At 40.2% G+C, this 24652-nt stretch overlaps 1 protein-coding gene across 6 annotated transcripts in view; it reads left to right on the top strand.

Moving 5' to 3' along the window:
- Window positions 1-24652, top strand: part of ERBB4 (erb-b2 receptor tyrosine kinase 4) — a 1003508-nt gene that overhangs the window by 680188 nt on the left and 298668 nt on the right. For all 6 annotated transcript variants that reach the window (XM_038422011.2, XM_043505695.1, XM_038422006.2 and 3 more), the window contains exon 4: window positions 24379-24513. In XM_038422011.2, the coding sequence (XP_038277939.1) occupies window positions 24379-24513 (135 nt within the window). The remainder of the gene's footprint in view (window positions 1-24378; window positions 24514-24652) is intronic.

The following is a 24652-nucleotide window of genomic DNA, read 5'->3' as shown; positions in this document are numbered from 1 at the left end:
ATGTTAGTGATTTTCATTCTGTGGGTTTTTCCCCATCTGTCTATTAAGAATACATAATTATTTATTAATGTTTTTCAAAGCTCTGAATGTTTCTGCTGTGACTTTTTTTGATAAATGTGTGATGCTATTTGCCTTTGTGGATGCAAATAAAACAATGTGTTTTAAATGACACATCTGATTTTAAAGGCACTGCTGTCAGATTTGGTTGACATATTTCATAAGGACATGGTTTTCCTCCTTTTGAACCATGTGAATTTACCAGGGGGTTGATTGTTTTTTTGTGCAGCAGTATTTACCCTGTGTATAGAACATTGAGGTTAAAAATAAAGTCAGGAATTGGTCCAACAATTTAATAATTCTAATTAAAATAGGATTTGTAAGAGTGTTTCATCTAATACATTTGCTACAATATCAGCATCTCAAGCTGGAGAGGTTTAGGCTGAGGTTACTGAGTGCTTCGACTATAGTTGTATAGTTTCTTCATTTGTTTTTAATGACAACCCCTGGCACTCTGACAGATTGCCTTCTATTTACTTCTCAGAAGGCAGCCATGCCATTGGAGACATGGGCAGGACAGGATGGCAGTAACTGTGACAACTGCTAGAGCAGAGGACATATTATGGGGACCAAGGTTATCACTGTAATATGAATCCCATATATAAACAAACATTTGGAAAAGACTACTTGCTGTGTTTACAAAAGATGGGGATTTAGGCCTTTGCACTGAGATAAAGTCCTAAATAAATACTCGAGCCTGCTACCATTTTACACCTTCAGCAACTGTTAAATTAGATCCAGTCCGTCTGTCTTTATTTGGAATTGTTTACACAGTTTAAAAAGAGTTTTCATTTTTCCTCAACCAGGTGGACTGGAAATAGAATGATGCTTGTGCAAGTGGTAGAGAAGTAAAAACTGGCAATGCCCAGTGATGTATTTTCTGCTTGCTAGTAGGGATGTCATCAAGAGGCCAGTAACCCTGTATCCTAGGAATATTTTCCAGACAAGAGCCCTAATGTCGAACTGGGATCTACTGGCATGAATCCCAACCCTCTATGGTATCACATTCTCACTAGTGATCCTAATGTAGAATCATGGTATAAGTTCTTTGTAAATTACTGGAGAAATAGCCATGCCAGTGCAGATGGAGAACTACAAGTATCTTTACTTTGATATTTTTGTGGACATACAGAGAGAAAATTTCCAAAAGAGCTCAGGAACAGATTTTCAAACACTCAGTACCCAAAATTAGGGCCAGATTTTCAGCTCAGCTCTCATTTATGCATTTAAATCTAGCCACTTATTTTAGTGCCTGAACAGGAGCTGAGCTGTTCTGAAAATGTGGCCAGTACAATGGTTACCATTAAAAAAGTCAACTGCAATTGCGTGGAGTGATACCTGAAATTCCGCATCATTTTCCCCCCATGTACTTAGAATAGGAAATAATGGTGATAAATCTGTGGAACTTGTTATTGTCAAATATTGACATTCCTTTTGTGGTGTAATAACACACTACCTGGTCACTTTCTAGGTTTTCCTTCTTGATAATAGAAGTTATCTGGTTCATTTACTAAGTACTGTTATTGCATCAGCCAAGCTTTTTGCCAGTTTCTAATTACCACCCTGGGAGCTGACTCACTGCATTATCTTAGCTAAGAAACAGTTTAGGAAAGACAGTTATTTGGGGATGAATTTGTTTTCTTAAAGACCATAATTATTTAAAAACTTAAACATTAGTTTGTCTTTTATTTGCATATATGTGTTTTATTGACTGAACAGGCAATTAAAGTTTGCTTTGTAATAATGAATAGCACTAATCATTAATAATATCTTAGGTGTAGTCACTGATGCATTTGAGGAAATAGAAATAAGGATGGAAATGTTCCTAAATCTTACAGCATTCTTTAATATTAACTTTAAATCACTGAGACAGTACAATTTTTAATGTTGTAACTAGATGTTGATCTTCAGATGTAAGAGGAATTTGGTCTAATCAGGAAATAGGTAAGGAGCAGCTCTGGAGATAACTGTATACAAATAATTTATTCTATTTGTCTTTTTTGTGTTTGTGAATTTTTTCACGTTTGTTGCTTATTCAACATTGTTTGACAAATACTGTATGTGAAATATTGGCTTTGCATTCAGCTATTTGTTCTTTATTTGTGATGTGATTGGTCACCTAAATCATGTGGTATTCTTTTCCGTTCCCTGGTGGGATGACTGAAAACTTGTATAAGCGGAGGAGGGAAATTGAAGAGATTTTAAGATGGTTGCCTGGACATTTCTGGTTTAAACCGATGCACAAACTCTTTGCACTGGTATTAGGAAATCTTCCCTTTTTTTCTTGAGCAAGAAATCACCTGTGCCAGCAATGCCGGCAAATGAGTGATTTTTTTGTTTGTTTGTGTATTTGAATTTGCATGGGGAATGAGCTATGTGTCAGCCCTTAAGAGCATTACTAAGACAAGACAGAATGCAGAGGTGCATAGCCCCTGGCACTGCTTCACCTCTCTGGTGCAGTTAGGCCTCTAATTTTAAGCATGTGCTTAGATGCTTTGAATACTCAGGCTAAGGATAGGACTTCAGTTTCCATTGTTTTTAATACAGACTTTTAGGAATCTTCAATTTATTGATAAAATCCGGGTGATTCCTGTGGCAGGAAACATCTCTATGGCACCCCCGGTGGCTCAATGTGGCACTACTCACCCTACCACAGGGATATCTGGATGCAGTAGTTCTTTAGCCCCTCAGCAAAGGCATGCTTAAGTCCCACCTCTTCTGGAGAATTAAAGTCCCCCTCCCCCCCAAAAAAACCCAACTAAGAACTCCAAACAGGGTCCTCCTGCACTTCAGATTGAAAGGCTATATTCAAAGAGTAATAGTAATCAATGGCTTGCTGTCAAATTGGTAGGGAATATCTACAGGGGTCAGTCCTGAGTCTGGTATTAGTCAATCCTTTCATTAATGACTTGGATAATGGAGTAGAGAGTATGGTTATAAAATCTGCAGATATCACCAAGTTGGGAGGGGTTGCAAGCACTTTGGAGGATGGGTTTAAAATTCAAAATGCCCTTGACAAACCAGAGAATTGGTCTGAATTCAACAAGATGAAATTCAATAAAGACAGGTGCAAAGTACTTCACTGAAAATGGAAAAATCAAATGCACAACAACAAAATAGGGACTAATTGTCCAGGTGGTAGTACTTCTGGAAAGGATCAGGGGGTTATAGTAGATCACAAATTGAATGAGAGTTGCCACTATGATGCAGCTGCAAAAAATGCAAATATCGTTCTGGGGTGTATTAACAGGAGTGTTGTGTGTAAGACAGAGGAGGTAATTGTCCCACTCTGCTTGGCACTGGTGAGGCCCCAGCTGCAGTATTTTGTCAATTCTGGGCACTATGGTTTAGGAAAGATGTGGACCAATTGGAAAGAGTCCAGAGGAGAGCAACAAAAATGATAAAAGGTTTAGAAAACCTGATGCATCAGGAAAAATTTAAAAAAAACCTGGGCCTGTTTAGTCTTGAGGGAGAAAATAGACTGAAGGGAGACCTGATGATCGTCTAAAAATATATTCTGGACTGTTATGAAGAGGATTGTGATTGATTGTTCTCCGTGGACAGTGAAAGTAGAAGAAGTAGTAATGGCTTCATCTGCAGCAAGGGAAATTTAGGTTAGATATTAGGCAAAGCTTTCTAACTATAAGAGTAGTTAAGCTCAGGAACAGGCTTCCAAGGGTAGTCATGGAGTCCCCATCATTGGAAGCTTTTAAAAACAAGTTGGACAAACACCTATCAGGGATGGTCTACAATTACTTGGTCCTGTCACAGAGCACGGGGCTGGACTTGATGACCTCTCAAGGACCCTTCCAGCCCTACATTTCCATGATTCTACTCAGAGCCTGTCTTCAAAGAGCCACTCGTTTGGTCAGTCTACACAGAGCAATTTTGGGCCGTATTACCTGCAAGAGATGGGGAGAGACAGAAATTTCTGTATACTGTACATCTCTGCACTAATATAGCTTAGGCTAAAACCTTAAGACTCCACCCAACACCTTGATTCCTTAATCATTGAAGCAGACATACAAAAGAAGTGTCACTTTAATATTTCATACAGTTTCTAAAACATTTCATATGTAACCCAGCATAGTCTACATAAGATCCAAATTCTAGATGATTTATTAATTCTGAACATGTGCCCACTGTATTTCCATAGCGAGACAAAGCACATGAAAGCAGTCAGTGTAGCTTTTCACTATTTCTCTCCAGGGTTACTTTTTTAGTTCAACATCTCTCTCTTTTTCTATCTGACCCTCCCATCCAGCCAGGAGTATTAGTTATTTAATGAACGGTTCAAAATTATGAGGGAAGAAATCCTAAGGTAAAGAAGCAGTGTCTTTTCAGTGTATTTTAAATATGAACTGCTGCTAATCCAGTTTCTCTTCTTTAGGGTGTAAAGTAATCTGTTAATTTCAGAAGGAATGGTTTATGAAACTAAGGTGCAGAGTATTGTCAAGACAAAATCCTTGTCTCCTTTTTGACTGTAGGACACCTGTGTTAAATGATGATGACAAACTTATTGATGGTAAGAAAAATTTTCCAGCATCAATGGAGAATCTTGTTTTACTGCTTTAAAGAAGGTATTAATATTAGTAATTAGTATACCCACAGCTATAAATGGTCTGTATCTTCCTCCAAGACATTAGTATACAAGGGGAGGTATTTTTGGCTAGTGAAAGTGCATCCTTTTCTAAAGAGTAAAAATTGTAACAAATCTTAGGTTTAATTAAGAGAGTAAACACAAAGCTGAGTTGTGTGCTTAAGTGGGAAATTTGAAAGGATACCCCTAAACTGATTTAAAAATAGAAGCATCTTAATTTGCTTTAGCCTGGAGATGTTTTCAGTGCCCTATTTACTCTTGTCTGGCAAGAATCATTTCATACACTCCAAAGGATAATTATGCCTGTAGGTGAATCTAATTCACCAAAGGAGAAGGAACTGAATATTTAATAAAAGGAGGGGTTCTTTTAAAGCATCATAAGAAATTCTTCTGTAAATTTGTGTGCCTCTATTCTCTTCCTGCCTTCTGATATATTTGTTTGTGTGTGTGTGTTTTCCCCATATATGATTTCTCCATGATCCCTAAAGAAACCTTAACCATATATAGTGTCATATGGTAGCTTTACTTTACAATGCGGGATGCTAGTCTAGCATGCCATTTCTTCCCTTTGAAAGGATGTGAGTTCAAATCTCTGCTGTGTCAGCTGAGAGTCAGTTACAGATGAAAAGCTGCCAGAGTTTCAGATAGCTGTCTGCCGTGCCAAAGAGATGAAGGACGAGTGGACTCCCGAATGAAATGTGGTTGTCAAAATACTGTATGTTACACAGGTTTTGGGGCAGTGTTAGAGAGAACTCAGCCAACTGGATTGTAACATCAAACACAGCACATACTGTACCTGAGACAAATGCATCCCTCTTTTAAGCCCGCTACTGATTTTTACTTCAGATGTAGACAATTGACATCCTGCACTGAGCTTAATGAAACTCCCCCTGGACTATATTGTCTCCTATGTGAGTTACTTACATGTAAAGGGTAGGAAACCTTTGAGGGGTTTAAATTAGTGGTGTTTCCTTCTAATATTTTTGTTGGTGGTGTGTGCTTTGTGTCAGCCTGGAGTAGGTAGCTACATTTTGACTACAAAAACCAATGGATCCACGTGATCCACACATCTCTCAAGGAAACCACCAAGACCCTGTGACACCCCCTCCCCACACACTCTAACTACTTTGCACCTCTCCAGCTTCTAGCTGGCAGCCAGTGGCATCCTCTCCTCTGCATTCATGTTGTGGCTGAGGATGGTGCCTGTGATAATTGAGACAGCATCAGCATTTACTCAGGCACAGAATCCTAGTGGATGTGAAGAAGAGGGATAAACCTGAGGAGAGTGGCTATTACTAAACTTCTCACCTCTGGCCATCTCCTTCTCCTTCCCCAACTACAAAGCCCAAACTCCAGCAAGAGGCCTCTATAGGGGGAGAAGTGCTGAGAATAATGATGCCTAGAAGTTACCGTTCCCCTCTTCTGCACTGCTCCCTTCCAGAATCTGCTTTGATCTCTGTATCCAATGATCATTTGAACCTTAGAAAATGCAAGCATTGCTTAAACTGTCTGCACAATTTCTCCTCAACTCACCGTGTTGATTTAAAAAAAACCCAACTTTTTGCTGCTTTAGTCAATCACTAACTCTACCAGGAAGCAGCAATTGGGCTGAGAATGAAAACTAAACACAAACGTTTAAAACTGGCACACAAGGAGAAGTAATGGGCATTGCAAGATGATGCTTGTGTGCGTGATCTATCGAACTGCAGGATGGCAACTGAGTTGGAAGGAAACTGTGACAGACGGACGATGTGCAGAGTGAGCCGCAGTCACTAACTAGAAAATATTATTCACACCAGGAAAAATGACTCCTAGAAAGAGAGGAACCGTAACATCACTGAGGCTTTAAATTGACTTTGGGCATTTTAGTATGGCTGAAATTTGGAATACGGAGAGAGGTCTGCTGAAACAATATGTACTTCAGAAATGCCTTTGCTCTGAATTACCTTGTGTCACACCATGGGACAGCATAGGACCTTGTCATGCAGAGCTTCTCTCACCCAGCATGTGAAAAGCTTTGCTAATGTAGAGTTAAGGTTGCAGGCCCTGTGCTACTTGTGCCTTTGCAGAACACCAAGATCAGACTCTGCCACGCTTCCTGGAGGCACCCTATCATGCCTCTGCAATGATTCCCAAAGCAGGGGATTTGAGCTGGAGGAGCAATGTTCCAAGGCAGTACCTGCACAGGGGAATTCTCCCTTGGCCCTTTGAAGGTTTTTTTACAGGCACTATGTGCGGGCAGATCATAGGGCAGAATCGCTCTCTAGGAGTTTGAGTCTCAAAACACAAATATTGCAAAACAGAGAAATGTGGAGGGAAAGTCTCTTTACTTATCACTTACAAGGGGAATGAAAAAACATGGACACACAAAAAAAGAAATGCAGCTTGAAGGTGACATTCCTCACCCCCTTAACTCTGTCCCCTTTGATGGCAGGAGATTATCGTGCCTTACATTTCCTTCAACCTTTCACCCAATCCGACCTCTGCCAATCAGCAGTTCCAGTACTCCTTAGATTAATGGTCATGTGCAGAGCACGCTGCGCATCCATTGGAGAGCATGGGTAGAAGACCTCATGTGGAGTTGTGGAGTGCACAAAGAAAATGGCTGCTCTCGATCAAAGCAGGCGAGATACCAATTTATGGCTCCCAGGAGACTCCCTCTCTCCTCTCATCAGGGCTAGAAAACCATGTGTCTTGGGCCTACAGAAAATGGTTCCCTTCTAGGAACCCGTGTTTGACTCGGAGGGAGGGGCCCAGCTTTGCCCATCTCAACATCTTCTGACCAGTCCCAAAGCTGCAGCAGCTCAGCAGCCTTCTGGGAAGGCAGTAAATGGTCTTTTTAAAGTGCATTTTTGATTCAAAGTATTGTGGATATGGATTAACAGTAGCTTGGTGCATATGGTCCTTCCAGCATCAGTATTCTGGAACTACCTTGAATAGAATACCAACTGGGTGCATACTGATGAAGCTGAGGGAATAAATGAATAAAATATATAAACTGTGAACTTCTGAAAGCTGGAAAGTCTGTAAAGTTGTTCTGTGCCTGAGGAATCCCCTGGCAAACATGCAGTTTTGGGGTTTTTTTTAGTTTTTACACTTTGGGATCACTTCTTATTATATTATCTTGTCTGCAATTAGAAATCTTGTGAAGCTAAGTACTGCTAAATTAATTGAATTTTTAGTGTCGGGAGTTTGCCCAGAGGCACTCAACTAACTGGCCTTCATGAGATTGACTTTCCAAGAGTGTTCTTCTCTTCCCCACCTCAGTCCTTTGTAAAAGAAACCATCTTTTCCATCTGCTAATTAACTCTGTGGCCAACAAGCAAATCTTTTGTAAGCTTTGAAGACCATGACTAACAGGCTATACAAGTACTGCTGGCTTAAGTTGACTTCATATGCCATTTTGAATAGAACTTTTGAAGCCCAAGAGGAAGAAAGTCTATTAAACCAAGTGAGGAAAAAATAACCCAGAGCATGTTATTTACCTATTTTTGTCATCTAAATGGTCCTGTCCTGTTACCCACTGGTAACCAATTTTGGGGCCTTGCAGTTTCTCACTGGGACAGAAATTGACAACATATACCCAGGATATTTTCGAGCATAATGTACTTATTTACCAAATGCATTCCAAGTTCCATTTACCTTAAAAAGAGAGGGCAAAAAAAGCTACAGTCATTTCAACTTGCAGAGACACTGGCTAACACGACTGAGTTCAGCCCTGCGGATATGCAAGCAACTGCTTTTGTCTAAACCCTCTCCTTGCTGTCATCACACTGCCTCTTCCTGTGTCCTGCTTCTCATCTGTCCATTCACTTCAGAATGGCCTTTTTCTCATTACAAAGTGGGGACTAGTCCTGGTGGTTCTAGGCATTAACTCTTTCTAACTTTGTCTCACTTCCCTTCACTTCTTGACTCCTTTTCCTATTTCCATGGGGTCAGAGGTGCCCATGAATCTTCATCATTCTTTCTGGTCCACGGCACACATTCATATGTCTTGGAGTTCCAATCCTTTTCTCTTCACAGAGTTTTTCCATATTATCCTAGGTCTTCCATGTCCTTTCTTGCTCTCCTCTTCCTCCCATAATTTCTTGGCTGGTCATTCATCCTCCATTCTTATCTCACATCTAGCCCACCTCAAACATGCGCTTTCCAGCTTACTTCATCTTTCCCCTACTAATGTCTTTCAAGCCCACTCTTTCTAGCATTGTCTACTCTATACTGTAAAAATATTCTAGAAGAATGTCTGGAATGGATGTAGTTTAATCAGTACTGAATCCAGCTTAACCAGAAGTATAGACAAGGGCACTGTTTCTCTACAGATGAATCTGTTTGGAATAGATTTAATTGCATAGTGGTGGTAATATTACAAGATACAGCTCCTAGTCCGGGAATAAAGTGTGTTCTGCAACTAAATATGGGGAGGAAAACAATCAGTGTCACAAGCAAGGTTGCACTGGTATTGGTCAGAAACAAGTTAGAATGGGAGACTGTCCGAAATGTGGTAGGCCGTGTTTTTTTTTTTTTAAAAAGTAGGCAGTATTGTTTGCTAGACAAGACATTGATCTTACAGCAATTGTATGCCAGTGTTTATTCTTCTTCAATACTAAGTTATAAAAGAGGCAAACAATTGGGCATAATTGAAGTAATTTTGAACAAAAGGAAATGGGTTAGCTGAAAATACTGTTGTAACAGAATGCTAACAAGTTTCTAGGATTAGTGAGCAAATCTACATTTGCACAAGAATCATCACCCAGCAGTATAGTACATGCACCAAGGCAAATTCTACTGACAGTCCTACCAGGATTGAAAGCTGAATTACAATTCATACAAAAACTAGGAACAGAAAAAACAATGCATAGTAGCAGTTATTAAAGAAAACTAAAGAGATTTTTAGCTATAAACAAAGTGTCATTAGAGGAGGTTTTGGAACAAATTGATAAAGTGAACAGTAATAAGTCACCAGGACCAGATGGTATTCACCCAAGAGTTCTGAAGGAACTCAAATGTGAAATTGCAGGACTACTAACCTATCTGTAACCTATCATTTAAATCAGCTTCTTTACCTACTGACTGGAGGATAGCTAATGTGACACCAATTTTTAAAAAGGGCTCCAGGGAGATGCATGCAATTACAAACTGGTAAGTCTGACTTCAGTACTGGGCAAATTGGTTGAAACTATATTAAAGAACAAAATTATCAGACACCTAGATGAACATAATTTGTTGGGGGGTCAACATGTTTTTTTGTAAAGGAAAATCATGCCTCACCCATCTACTAGAATTATTTGAGGTGTCAATAAGCACATGGACAAGGGGAATCCAGTGAATATAGTGTATTTAGATTTTCAGAAAGCCATTGACAGGGTCCCCCATTAAAGGCTTTTAAGCAAAGTAAGCAGTCATGGGATAAGAGGGAACATTCTCTCATGGACTGGTAACTGGTTAAAAGATAGGAAACAAAGGATAGGAATAAATGGCCAGTTTTCAGAATGTAGAGAGGTAAATAGTTGGTCTGTACTGGGCCCAGTCCTATTTAACATATTCATAAATGATCTAGAAAAAGGGGTAAATGGTGAGGTGGCAAAATTAACAAGATAGTTGAGTCCCGGGCAGACTGCGAAGAGCTACAAAAGGATCTCTCAAAACTGGGTGTCTGGGCAACAAAATGGCAGATGAAATTCAATGTTGATAATGCAAAGTAATGCACATTGGAAAACATAATCCCAGCTATACATATAAAATGATGGGGTCTAAATTGGCTGTTACCACTCAAGAAGGAGATCTTGGAGTCATTGTGGACAGTTCTCTGAAAACATTCACTCCATGTGCAGCGACAGTCAAAAAAGCAAACAGAATGTTGGGCATCTTTAAGAAAGGGATAGATAATAGGACAGAAAATATCATATTACCTCTATATAAATCCATGGAACACCCACATCTTGAATACTCCGTGCAGATGGGGTTGCCCCATCACAAAAAGATATATTGGAATTGGAAAAGGTTCAGAAAAGGGCAACAAAATGAGTAGGGGTATGGAACGGCTTCCATATGAGGAGAGATTAATAAAACTGGGACTTTTCAGCTTGGAAAAGAGATGACTAAGGGGGGATATGACAGAGGTCTATAAAATCATGACTGGTGTGGAGAAAGTAAATAAGGACGTGTTTTTTACTCCTTCTCATAACACAAGAATTAGGGGCCACCAAATGAAATTAATAGGCAGCAGGTTTAAAACAAACAAAAGGAAGTATTTTTTCACACAACGCACAGTCAACTTGTGGATTTCCTTGCTAGAGGATTTTGTGAAGGCCAAGACTATAACAGGGTTCAAAAAAGAACTAAATAATTTCAAGGAGGATAGGTCCATCAATGGCTATTAGCCAGAATGGGGACAGGAATGGTGTGCCTAGCTTCTGTTTGCCAGAAGCTGGGAATGGGCGACAGGGGATGGATCACTTGATGATTCCCTGTTCTGTTCATTCCCTCTGGGGCACCTGGGATTGGCCACTATTGGAAGACAGGATACTGGGCAAAATCAATCTTTGGTCTGACCCAGTATGGCCGTTCCTATGTTCTTATGAACATTATTGACTACTATGCTTACATCCACATTATTCAGTTTCCAATCATGCTTTTTATCGATCTCTATGGCCCCAGTCATGGTAAGATCAACTCCTATTGGATGAAAAAGCAGTTATTTCACAATATTCAATTTGCCAAAGAGCAGAGGGAGGTTTTGTAGCCTGTCACATAGTTTCAATACAGGACATTTTCAAGTGAAAGGCACAAGCCCATCAAACCTTAAAAAGTCTTCTCTGGAATTCCTGTTCTAATAGTTGATGTTGTCTCTCAGGCATGGCTAACAACATATAAAGGAAATGTGATATCTTCTTTAAAGGGAATGTATGTAAGAAATTTCAAATTCAGTGCACATGGACTCCACTTTGGAGTCCAGCAGTAGCTTATTAGGTCATTCATTTACTGAAGTTGACATTAAACTTGATCCATCCCAAATAAAGGCTGGTAGGCAAATGCCTGTACTGAAACACATCTGGAATCAACAGTAGCACTGCTGCAGGATTATCCCAGGCTTTAGCTACATTATGACAGTTTGTAAAGAAAGAGGTTCCATGGAGCTGGGACAATCAAGTTGTATAGCTTTTCAGAGAATGAAGGATATTGTCATTAGATCCAGTTCTTGGGGGGGGCATTATTTTATAAGGACCAGGAGTTTCTCCATGTTGTTGCTTTGTTGGATGGACATGGGGCAGTTCTGCTCCAAGATAAAAGGCCATTGGCCTTTGTGTCAAGTGCATTAACCAAGACTCATATGAGAACTGCTTACCATAGAATTTGTCATTGATTGTAAATACAAAAAGTCCCAATAACATCAGATCACTAGCTTCTAAATAGTGTACTGGGAAAGCCACTACATTCAGATGCCACCTTCCTATCCCAACGGCCCCTTTCCCCCCAAAAAAAAAATCTGTAGAGGATGCTGCTGATACTAGAGTCATTTGACTTTCAAGTGGAAAAATTCTCCAGGAAAGGAAGTAGCAGTAGCAAACTGTCATGCTACATTTACTCTCAAGACACCTCACATAAAGAGCCAATGCTAGAAGAGCAGGGAAGTCTCACAGTTACATATCTCAGCAGTCGGGAGAGATAAATTGAGAGCTGCTACTGGCAGACATGAAACATTGAAGGGTTTGATCAAAATATTACATAGCAAATGGCCTGACAAGGGAAAGCATTTAAGGTAAAGTTGTGGCCAGACTGGCAGCATAACAATGCATTAGCTGAGAGAATAAAAATACTGCAAGAGGGCAGGAGTACCACAAGAATTCTGAGAAGAATATTGGAGAGTCCTCCTGGGTTTCATCCGTGTGGATGAGGTACTCACAGTCTGAAGTTTGGTTTGTAATGAACTAACTCAACTGGTTTGCTTAGAAGTTCACTTTGGCTCCCAGGCCTCCTCTCTATTAGACATCTCAGCGAAGCCTGGTCGCTACCCTTCCTGTCCTGCAATTGGATGTTTGCTCCATGGCCTCGACCCTCTTCTGCAAACTCTATTGACTGTTGTCAAGTAGGGGTTCAATCTTTGCAGTCACAGAAGGGTCTCTGGAGGACAAGGATGGGATGGGTCATCAGGGCAGTGGGAGACAGAAAATACTGACAAGCCCTGCTGTCATAAACTGTGATTATCTAGTGAGTGCTAACATACCCTAGTCTATGGAGGTGCACCGTGTGGTTGGGATTACAAGGGTTCTCTCCAGTGCACCCATGCAGAGAGCTAAGGGGGCACTCCTTGTCCCCAGTTAGTAACACAGCTGGGAGCAGTGGGCGTGGCACTGTTTCTAAGTGCCTTTTGCCATGTTTGTGGCTTTGGTCTGCTACTTGCTCCTGAAAGGACCTGTCTAGAGGCAGCTTGTAGAGTCTGCAGGTGTGATAGCAGCTATCTGATGCCACCTGCAATCACAGGGGAGCAGTGCCAGAATTCCCTCCACTAGCCACCCATGCTTAATGATATAAGCCACACACTGAATTAATAGTCTACATCCTCTGGAGAGAAGCTGTAATCACAGAACCAACAGCAGACAAGCTATAGAAGAAATTGGGCCTGAAGAAATATAGAAGAAATCCAACGTAAGAGGACAAAAAGGATTATCTTCTTGCAGCTTATTTCAGCACCTATCTGGAGCCGATCTGTCTGACAGACCAGAAAGCTTTGCTGCAGTAATGCTGTATCACTTTGCTTTTTGTCAGACCTGGCATGTACAAGCCATTGGTCATGGGCTGCAGTTCAAGAGTGAAGAATTTTAAATGTCCCATGGAGTGGGAAGCAGAACATGTAACAACAAATCCCGTGTATCTTTTATTGAATGGTGTTATAGGACACTTTGCACCAGGAGCCCCGAACATGTGAAAGGAGACTGCCAGGGGCAGACTGGATTAGCTACTTTGGACAGTGGGCTCATAGAAATACTGGGTAGGCCCGGCAGGATTATCACCTGAGAACTTTTTTCAGAGTAGCAGCCGTGTTAGTCTATATCCGCAAAAAGAAAAGGAGGACTTGTGGCACCTTAGAGACTAACAAATTTATTTGAGCATAAGCTTTCATGAGCTGTTAATAGACAGGAGCAGCTACTCCCAATTCTGGGAGGTCTGATTGTGACACACCCTATGGTCCCTCTGTCAAGCCAGCTTACAGACCTGCTGGCTTCCAGTGGGGATTTTGGGAGGAGGGATGATTCCACTGCAGTTCCTTCCCTTAGTCAATCAGCAGTGCTCTTTGGGCAGGCAAGTGTCATTTCCTCTTCCCCTCTTCCTGCTGCCCTACCGGTGCTCAGCCAAAAGGGAGTAGCTGGATGAGAGCAGAGAAGGGGATTAGGGAAGCGACACACTTGAAATTCAACAGATTTATCAGCTGTGAGATGTTCAGAGGGCCACAGCTGTGTTTTTTGTCACTGAAATCTTTTTCAGTAATTTGCTGAAGCAATTTGCTATTGCCAGTGAATCTCTAAGATGAGCACAGTCAAATAATCGTGTGTTAGAAGAGGAATTATTAGGAAGAAACAAACCGCTGTGTTGTCATTTGGGTGAGATATTTACCGGTGACTGTGAGCACCTGCCCCTGCTCTATGGTCACAGTTCACACATGATACAGTGTCCCAAATTGCCCCCTTCCAGCAATGAAAAGAAAAATAAGATGAGTTTAAGGTTCCTTCCTCTTGACTTCTCAGCCCACACCCTAGGTCCGCTCCCTCTCTCATCTTTCTTATATACAGGTGAAATAACAAGCTGTTTGCATCTGTGAGATAGCAGAATCCACCTAATTATTCCCTAGAACAAGCTTCTTACCTTAGTGCAAACACGCCCAGCCGATGATCCTGCCATTATATGAAATCTTTAAACAGGTGTTATAAACAAACCGACCATTTGTCTCTGACTGTTGGAGCAGTACTGCCCTTCTTATTCAGATACGCATGTCTCTTATTGGCATCAGCCTTTAAAGTGGTACCGTCCACAGACACTTGGTTAAACTTTATCGGAGACTCATTATCACTTGAATAACTTGATTTCATTTTTTTTAAAACAGAAGCCAAAAGATTTTGAGACCAAAGGGGCAGCGATTCTTTCATTCCTGAAGCAGCAGGGGGTGGAAGTCTGTATCGCCCCAGCATGGGAGTCTGAACAGTGAGACAAATATAGATTCTGTGTGATGAATACTTTATCACTTATTTTACAACATGTCACACACATGAAAATAAGACGTATTTCTTCCCTTTGCTTTTTCTATATTCGATTCTATTTGTTTCTGAAATTGCACAATAAAAATGGAAAATGCCTTTATGAAAGCAGGAAGATAAGTTGTTAAAGATAAACATTTCCATTGTGCTTATGACTGTTACGAGTAATCCTTATGGTGGTGTATACGTATATTCCATTCTAAGAAACCACGTTAAAAGAATGTTAAGATCGTAAAATAAAGCACTCAGAAGTTTGAAAATGCCAGAATTGAGGTAGCCTGTGCAACCTTAATTCAGGTCCCCATGTTTACATTATAATGCAATCTGTAATTACAGGTTTCAGAGTAGCAGCCATGTTAGTCTGTATTCGCAAAAAGAAAAGGAGTACTTGTGGCACCTTAGAGACTAACAAATTTATTTGAGCATAAGCTTTCAGATCCAATGAAGTGAGCTGTAGCTCACGAAAGCTTATGCTCAAATAAATTTGTTAGTCGCTAAGGTGCCACAAGTCCTCCTTTTCTTTTTTTAATTACATGATCACATAACTTTTCTCCTGCAGTAACCCTGCCTTGTGAAAGTGGGGAATGTGGAGTTGAGTTGAACTTGTACAGTTGGTCCATTAGTTAGCAGATCAAAGCAGATTACGTGGAGTGGGAAGACACGGTCAGAATGGAAAGCAAAAGATTTTAGCGGCTGAGTTTTGGTCCACCTGGAGATCAGAGAGATGAAAGTGAGGTGAACCAGGCAGCAGTGGGTTGTTGTCAATAATAATGATGATGATGATAATTAATACTTGACACTTTTGGAGCATTTTCCATTCAAGAACTCCAGCGTACCTTGCTTTTGGCTTCAATAACACACCTGTGAGCTAGCTAAGCTCTTAGTCTTCTCATTTATCATAGGGAAACTGAGTGATTGAGTGACCCGCCTAACATGAAAATGATCGCAACTCACTTGGATGCCAGTGAAGAAAGGCAGTCGTGCAGCCGGTTTTCTTTTAGATTTTGATGGAAAGTGTGAGAGCAGCACCAGGGAAAGCAGGAGTGTGCAGCAGGCTAGGAAAAGGGAGGAGATTAAAGATACAGTCACCTCCAAATTCAGTTCTCACACTTCCTTTAAGAAGGTATCCACTGATTTACTGTAAGTCACAATAATGCAAGTTCAGCAACAGCAACGAACCCCCAGATGAGATAAACTATAACAAGAGAGACTATGTGAGGATTTTACTTTTAATCATGCTCTTAAGCCCTGTTGCTCAGAACAAGATGATAATAGGTAGGGTCTTTTTGGCTTTTTTGCTTGATTAAGCTGCTTCTGTTATCTCCAGTTATTTGTGCTAACTCTCCATTGCCATGATCCTTCTACAGTCATTTACACTAGTGCAAATTCAGGGCAATAGTGCTTTAGACTCACTGTGCACTGATGCAAATAATGTGTTTGGTTTGTTTACATTTTGTATTATTGTGCTGGATGAAATACTTGCCTTTAAAAAGGAAAGTTCAGCCTTCATAGCAATTAAAACCTGATTTCCCTCTGCACTGTAACCATACAAAACTGAAACCAAAACCAGATGGGGCAAGTATGTACTATGCATTTAATATTAGTTTGGGGCCAGAATTTTCAAAAGATCCCAGCACCCACCCAGATTTTCAAAAGAGCACAGCTCCCTGTTAAACTCCACGTTGAATGCTGAATGATTTTGAAAATCTGGCCATAGGTGCTACAATGGGAGCAGATGGTTGCTTTGCACTTTGAAAATTTGGCCCCAGGCATGATAGGCATGTATCACTGAACACAGTGGAACAGAAATAAAGAATATTTTGCCATTACCACCAAGCTTTGAACTGGCTTCCAGCTAATGACCCAGATAATCTTTACTTGAAATTGTATAATTGAGATGGAAGGCTGTCCGGGGTTTCTCGTTGATACGCAGCATCCGCATCCGTGAGCTTTTGACTATGGTTATTGAGCCGAAATACAGAAGGTTAAATCTCTCATTTTCATTATCAAACTGCCCCCATTTCCCCAATACAAATGTGACATTTCAATTTTACACAGTCCAACTCTTCTTAAATCATCTGTACAAAAACTTCAGATCTTGATTGAAGATGGATGAGCTATTTTCTCCTAAACCACCCAGTTCTCATTACCCTTTAAAGACATAGCTTATTAATAATAGACCTGAAGTGTGTTCCCAGTGGGCCATCAGCAATCCATTGTGCTAGTAGCTCAAAAGATTTGGTTTAAGGAGCAGGCATGAAATTTCCAGGCCAAAGCCATTCTGGAGGTGATGTATTCAGCTTCCTGGATGAAATATGACAAGGTTGTAAGAGTAATACAGTATATGACAACAAATCGGTGGGTGATAATGGGGAGATGTGGCAATGTCAGCATCCGGCGAAGTATCAACAACGGTAATGGATGCTGACCTTGAAAATTAAGGACAGACAGCCTCAGTCTGGAATATCTAATTTGTATGTGTAGGATACAACTTGCATGATATACTGTGAAACAGAGCTTTTGTTTGGTTTCCAGAGAAAAGTCTTAGGAGGTATAAGATGGTCTCCAGTTTTGTTTCTGAAATTCAGATTTGCAATCTCTCTTCTGACTGGTTACAGTGGATGTTTGATGACATCCTTGCACCCGGTTGAATACTTACCGTTCTCCACCCTCCTTAAAAATAAAATTCTAACAAAAACATGGTATCTCTCTCTCTCTCTCTTTCCCTGCCCTCTGGTTTGATAAATCCCAAGGTAGAACTTTAATTTTTAATCTGGAGTAGTAATATCACTTTCAGATCCAATGGAGAAAATATTTAGGGACAGATTCGGCTTTCAGACAGGTGCACACAGCGTCCATTTGAAATAGGAGTGAAAGCTGTCAGAGTTAAGGATACCTTACGGGATCTGAAAATACCTTGCTGCCTTAATCTGCACAGAAAATTGGGAGAAGTCGAACATCAGTGATTTTACTGTAGACAGGCCATTTATGACTGTTCAGGAGAAGAGCCTTTCTTGTGTTGCTTGAACAGATGGATAAGAAGAGAGGTCCTTACCCCAGAGAACCTGCAGTCTAAACAATGTGCAAAGTTGGGGGAAAGGATGCAACAGAAGCCTTTTCCTTCAGCTACTGTTCTGTTTTATTTTTTTTTTTGTTGTAGTGATAGTATGTGCTTTTTCATAAGAGCTTTTTCCTTCATACTTCTGCCTTATTCTACAGTGAAGTCACAATCCTGGTTGCTAACATCACAACTGCCATTCCATGGTAAAGACTAAAGCTGGTCAAACTATTCATTACAAATAATATTTGATGGATTTACCCACTTTCGGTAGTTAGCAAACTGTTATAAACTGATCCTGATGTTCTCATCTGCTCATTTTTCATAAATATTCTCTGCATGAGACATTTTTGCCCTGTGGGTTGTCTGTGAACTGTTTGCTTTAGCTATGAGTTAATATTCTCTGATAGGTTAGCTAAGTCACATGGTAAGAGTTCTGCTCTATTACTGGCTGATTGAAACTTTTTAAGGAACAGATATTATGGGTTGCTCATTTCTGGTCTTACATTCTGGGTGAATAATCATTCCTAAAATATTAGAGATTCATAAATATGTATTTTTCTTCAAATGACTGGCAGCTCTCCAAATAACGAGGACAGTGTCCTTATGACTCATAACAAACTGGACTTGGTGCTTTATTTTAAGAAAATATAGGAGTGACAGGATTTTCCCTTTTTTTTTTTACTGGTCAGGTAGCTCTAGTAATGATGATAAAATTTTTGCATTCACTTCAGAATCAAGTGGCAAGAGTAGGTGGGGCTATTCTCTGTTCTCAGAACCTGTTGCAACCTTTATGCTGGAGTGGAAGATGGTGTTTTTAGAGCCAAATCTCAGGGCAGATTTTCAAAAACACCTAATGTAGTCAACAGGACTTGTGCTCCAGAATCCTTTATCCCACTTTGTAAATCTCCCCTGGTGGAGACTTTGAAGCTGACTTTTACCCAGTGTATTGGGTATTTCAGGCAGCAGCAGACCAAGGGTAGAGTGCTATACCTGCTATATTAGGCAGAAATGCAATGATTAGACACTAATAACTTTCCAAATTTGCAAAAAAAGATTTTAAAAGCAAAGAGGACAAAAGCTAAAAATGATTATATTTAAGTAAATGATATTTAAAATACATTCCCATTGTGAACATCTCTTTCCGGTGCTTCTTGTACGAAGATTAGCTCCTATCTGCACAGTTAAAGAGCATAAAATGCACTAAGGGAGCCGTCATTCCATTTCCTACTCTTATCTCCCAGAAAGAGTTCAGCGAAAAGGAACTTCAGGTGTTTCATATGGAGATGGAAAAAAAGTCTGTCATTATTTTATTTTATTTTTTGGTCTACCTTTCTCTGCCAACTTGTTTTTATAATCTGGGATCTCTGCCTTTTTTCCTTTTGTTTATTGTTTAACATTGTCTCTTGCTTTCAGTGCAGTAAATTAAAATTAGATGTTGACTTTATGATGATGAGTTCGTTATACTGTAACTCTATTGCATATTGATCACATTTGTGCTTCATTTGCTTAACACATATCAGGGTTTATTAGGTCTTTCCAAGTATTGTTCTTGGTAAAAGAGCAGCAGGAAGCAAATCGCATCGGGGCCAGATGCTGAGCCAAACATAAATCAAATGTAATCAAACATAAATCAAAATGTAAATCAAACATAGCTCCACAGACGTCAGTAGGGTTGGGCTGATTTGCACCAGCTGAGGACCTGGCCCAAGAGGAGAAAGAAGAGACAAACTGATAAGGAGGAGTGAGTGTGTATTCAACAGAAAGGGAGGAGGAGAGCAAAAGTATTTGAAAGAAAAAACTAACCTCGGAACTTGCATTAGCTTTCTTATATTTAAAGGCCAGATTCTGAGATCCTTTGTCCAGTTTACTAGTGCCTTTCTTCATGAGTTACCTTGTTAACTTCAGTGAGATAATCCTTGGACAGAGAGACTATTTATTGGGAAATAAGGGTATCAGAATTTGGCTCTAAGAAAGGCCAGAGCAGACAAGGAGTGGGTGAGGTTCTGTGACTTGCAATGAGCAGAAGGTCAAACCAGCAGATCACAATGGTCCCTTCTGACCTTAAAGTCTACCAGTCTATGAATGCAATGCTTATTATTGACATTAAGGGTTGCTAATAGAAGTCAGAGAACTTGTTACGTTTACCTTGAGTTAACATTAGAGACAACTTGTGATTTATTGTAGTTACAGGAAAGGGACCTGATTCTTAAACCCTTATTCACAATTAATAGCTTCTTACTCCACATGTAGCTCCATTGAAACTAGTAGAACTGTCATAGAATAGAGGGCTATTTAGTGTATCAGAATGTACAGAAATTTCCTATCAAGCAAACTGAGACCATTTTTGATAAGCATTGTCAATTGAATGCATGTATAAATAAATTATGTCTTTGGCAGATAGTCAGGTATATCAATTGATAGCAACACTATTTAAAACCCATTTGTAAAATTTTAGCTGAAGATGAAGGTGGATCTTCAATTCTTCAATGTATGTCAGACAGTATTTTTTGGATCAGGATTTGGGACAGATTTGCTAATCCCATGTCAATGGGATAAAAATGAGAAATGGTCGCTAATCATGTTTTCAAAAGTCTTGCTAAATCCTGCCTTTCTCTTGGGACAGAATTGCTAGCAGCTGCTGTGTGGGATATGTCAGGGATCATAAGAATATCATACAGACAGATCAGTAGTCTACCTCTAATCTGGATTCCTTTCTGTGCAAAATAGTTATTATTGTCTCCATTTTAAGCCCCTTTTCAGTGGAAAAGACAAGCTCTTAAACCAAAGGTTTCCTAGAAATAAATGTCAATACCAGTAACTGATTAATGTGGAGGAAGGAGGAATTTGCATGTGATCCCTTATTTAATGTTATTTTATGGAAACTATCTCCTTTACATGGTATGTAAATCCTAATATTTGTAGTGAAAAATGAGGGTCTTATTTCCTTAGTGTTTGTAGATGTTAATATTCCCCTGAGAAGTTTTTAAAGATTTGCTCTGGATCTGTAGACTACAAATAACCTTAATCGTCCCCAAAGTAGTCAAGATTTACTTAAGAAGGATGCCACTCCTAGCAGCAATAGCACCCCTTAATGTCATTCTAAGATGCCATTCGTAAGTAACCTTCACATTTTCTTTGCTAGGACATGCATCTGTGACACTGAGTGGCTCCTGGGGTTTTAGCTGCACAGCTCTTATTAACTTTAATGAGAGTCACATGGCTAAAAGTTTGTCCTGTGCTTTGAAACACTGAAAAACAAGAAAGGAAACAGTGGAACCAATAGGATTTCTGGAAGGTGAAAAGAAATTGTTTTGAAAAGAAATCTTGCTGCTGCTGCTTCTACCTCGAGTAGAATAGCCTTCGCTATTGAGATCTGAGGAATCAGATCTTTAAGGAGATAGAGAAATAAGGAATGCTTAAAAAAAAAGTAAGCATTGCCAGAGAAATTATGTAATGACTAGATACTAATAACTTCACAAATTAGAAAAAAATATTTTAGAAACAAAGAGGACAAACTGTAACAAAGATTATATTTCAATAAGTTATAGTTAAAGTACATTTCCACTGTGAGTATCGCTTTCTAATACGTCTTGTACATGGATTAGCTCCTATCTGCACAGTTAGCCTAAAATGCACTGAGGGAGCTGTCATTCTATCTCCTATTTTAATTTCCTAGAAAGAATTCAGAGAAAAGGAACTTCAGGTGTTTCATAGAGGGGATAGGGGGAGTCTGTAGGGTTCCTGTCTGCCTTCCTCTGCCTACTTGTCTGTTTTTATCTTGCTTGCATTGCTGTAAATTACAGTACTTATGTTCAAGGAAACATTACAGCTGTCAGGTTAAAGTCCCGTAAAGTGAGATCCTCGTTCCCTCTCTGGCCCCTTTATGCCAGGAGAAAGGACCGGACCAGTGTACAGGGGGCTGTAAGCTGGGGAAGGATTTCTGAGGACAGCTGCATGTTGCCCAAGGACTAAGGTGACCATAAGTCCTGTTTTGGCCGGGACAATCCCCCTTTTTAAGCCCTGTCCCAGACGTCCAGACATTTTTGGCAAAAATGGGCATTTGTCTCAGTTGCAAGTTGCTCTGATCAGTTGGCAAGAGCAAGTGGAAGAAACCCCAGTTTAGTCAAAAAAGTGGATTGCATCCCCCTAGGGGGGTTGCAGAGGAACATTTGGGGAGGCTAGTGGTGACACGAGATGCTGAGTGGCGGGTCTTGGGCAGCCAGTCCAGGGCAGTGCGGGGCTCGGGCAGTCAGCCCCAGTCTGGAGTAGCATGGGGCTTGGGCAAGCAGCAATGCCAGGTGGCTCAGGCCAGCCCTGTGTGGGGTAAGGGTGGGGCTCAGGATGCCAGATTGCTCAAACCAGCCCTGCACTATGTCCAGATTTTATTTTAGTAAATATGGTCACCCTACCAAGTACCCCATCAAAAGCCCTGGTGTACATGGTGTCTTCAGTAACATAAGGTGTTTTTCAGAGCAGGGGTGGAGCACATACATGTCACCGCAGAAATTCTGGCCTGGGCTGCCATCCACAGAAGCTGCGGTCATTAAGACAGCTTCTCAGGGTTGTCTGTTACTTCAAGGACAACTTTACTGCCTGGAGGAGCCCATTCAACATGGTGCAAAGAGGTTTAAAAGCCATCTGAGCCCTTCCTTGCCTTGTGCTGCAAGTTCTGTGTTTTCTAGAGTTTTCCATAATGAATCTTCTGTGTATTTTGGATAAAAGCAGATGGGTTTCATCTTACTGACTTGTTCTGAAAAAGAACAAAGCAGGAGGGACAGAATCTTTTATTGAATCAGATTCAATTACAAAACTCAATTTTGGGAGTTGATGGGTCACCTTTTCTGATGACAACTCTTCTAGAATAGGAGACTTTTTTCAAAGGAATGCAAAATATTTTTGGGGATATAATCAATGGTGTTTACTGAGCTTTTTTCATGGAAAATTTTGACAAAAGTGTAAAGAAAAGTTTTTATCTAAATTCTCCAAGGAAAATTTCATTTTTTTCACCAGAAATTCAAAAAACAAAATATTTTGTCTGGAAACTGAAATATTTTGATTTGATTTGCAAATGCTGCCACAGTGCCTTATGGCAGTTGTAGTCCGGGTGCCTCATGATCCCATTCTACTCTATACACTTGGCTCCCTAGTGAGACTACAGTTCTCACTACGCACCATGATCTGCCTAATGGTAGTCCCTGGTCATGGTGCATCATAAGAGAGGCAATCCTCTTGGGGAGCACAGCCCATAGAGATGAATGGGGAGAACTGCATCTTCCAAATCAGAATGTTTCTGGGTTTGGGTGTTTTGGTTTTTCGATGAGAAATTAAAGCCAACATTTTCACACCAAAAAAATCCTTTTGTCAAAACCCCCAATTTTTCATCATAAAACAGTTTAGATAGAAAAAAAATAATTAGTTGCTGATAATTAGAAATTAAATATATGGTTGAGAAGACATGCGCTTGAAAGGAGAGAGGCTATTTCTGTTACCCCCATGATAACATGTGGCCCAATGCTAATACGCTGTCTATTTCCACTCCCCTGCATACCCCCACTATACTAAGGTCTGCAAGGGTGGTGGTGGTATTGGTCAGGAGAATTCTCAGTTGCCTGATGAAGAACAAAGGAGCTGTGTCTGGGGTCCAGAACCTGGCCCATAATTCCACAGTGTAATACACAAACACACAGCTTTTCTCTGCTACTGTATTTCAGGTGCATGAGAGAATGTGTCCTTTATCACAGAAGACTCTAGAGGATTTAACCTGAGAGTTGGCAAGTCGTGCACAGAACCATCTCTTATCAGTAGAGAATAGAATGAAGATAACCTTTCAGATAGACTGCATGGAAGAGTAATAATAGAAAGTGCTTTTCCATGGTCATGACACATGCCCCAAATTCTACCAGTCCTAAATAAGAGAATTCCTTTCTTCCCACTGCCAGTAAGACCATTTAGTTCATATGTTTTTAATTACATTTACAGCATGGGATTGTGCATGTCTGATTCAGACTAGAAGAGTGTACCGTTTCATTATTTTATCTCAACAAAATCTTGGACATTTACAAACACACACACAAATAAATGAGGGGTTCATTCCTAAGTAGACTAGAACAGCAGACGTTGTTCCCACAAACTCATCTGGAGACTGTCAAATCCCTTTGTATGACTGGTGTGAAGAGTTTGCACTGTAATCTGTGGCTATATTCGTCAGGACTCTTTTGTGTGTAAATAGATAGCTTCAATTTTCAAATTCTGCTAGCTGTTTGCCCTTCAATTTTCAGAGAGTTACAAGGGATTTTATCCATAATACTCGCATTTAAAATCAATGTTCCTTCCCCACCCCTAGAAGCAATGTATTTAATCAGCTGTACATCTCAATGCTGAAGAATTTGTCATCTTCTTCTTTGATACAGAAATACTGAATGGAGGGGTATACGTTGGCCAGAACAAGTTTCTTTGCTACGCTGACACCATTCATTGGCAGGATATCGTGCGTAACCCACGGGCTTCCAACTTCACTTTGGTTCCAACAAATGGCAGCTCGGGATGTAAGTATTGGTTTTATTTCCAGCCTTGTAGTAAGTACATCATGACATAATATAAATACAGTCCCAGGTATTCCATGGATCCTGCTTTAGAAGACTGTTAGCAAATTCTCCTTCCTTATTGTCCGTTCTTTAAAAATTC

This window comes from Dermochelys coriacea, chromosome 11 (genome assembly GCF_009764565.3).
Source record: "Dermochelys coriacea isolate rDerCor1 chromosome 11, rDerCor1.pri.v4, whole genome shotgun sequence".
In the NCBI taxonomy this organism is placed as follows: domain Eukaryota; kingdom Metazoa; phylum Chordata; order Testudines; family Dermochelyidae; genus Dermochelys; species Dermochelys coriacea.
The sequence above is the reverse complement of the archived record's forward strand: the minus strand, read 5'-3'. Positions and strand labels throughout refer to the sequence as shown.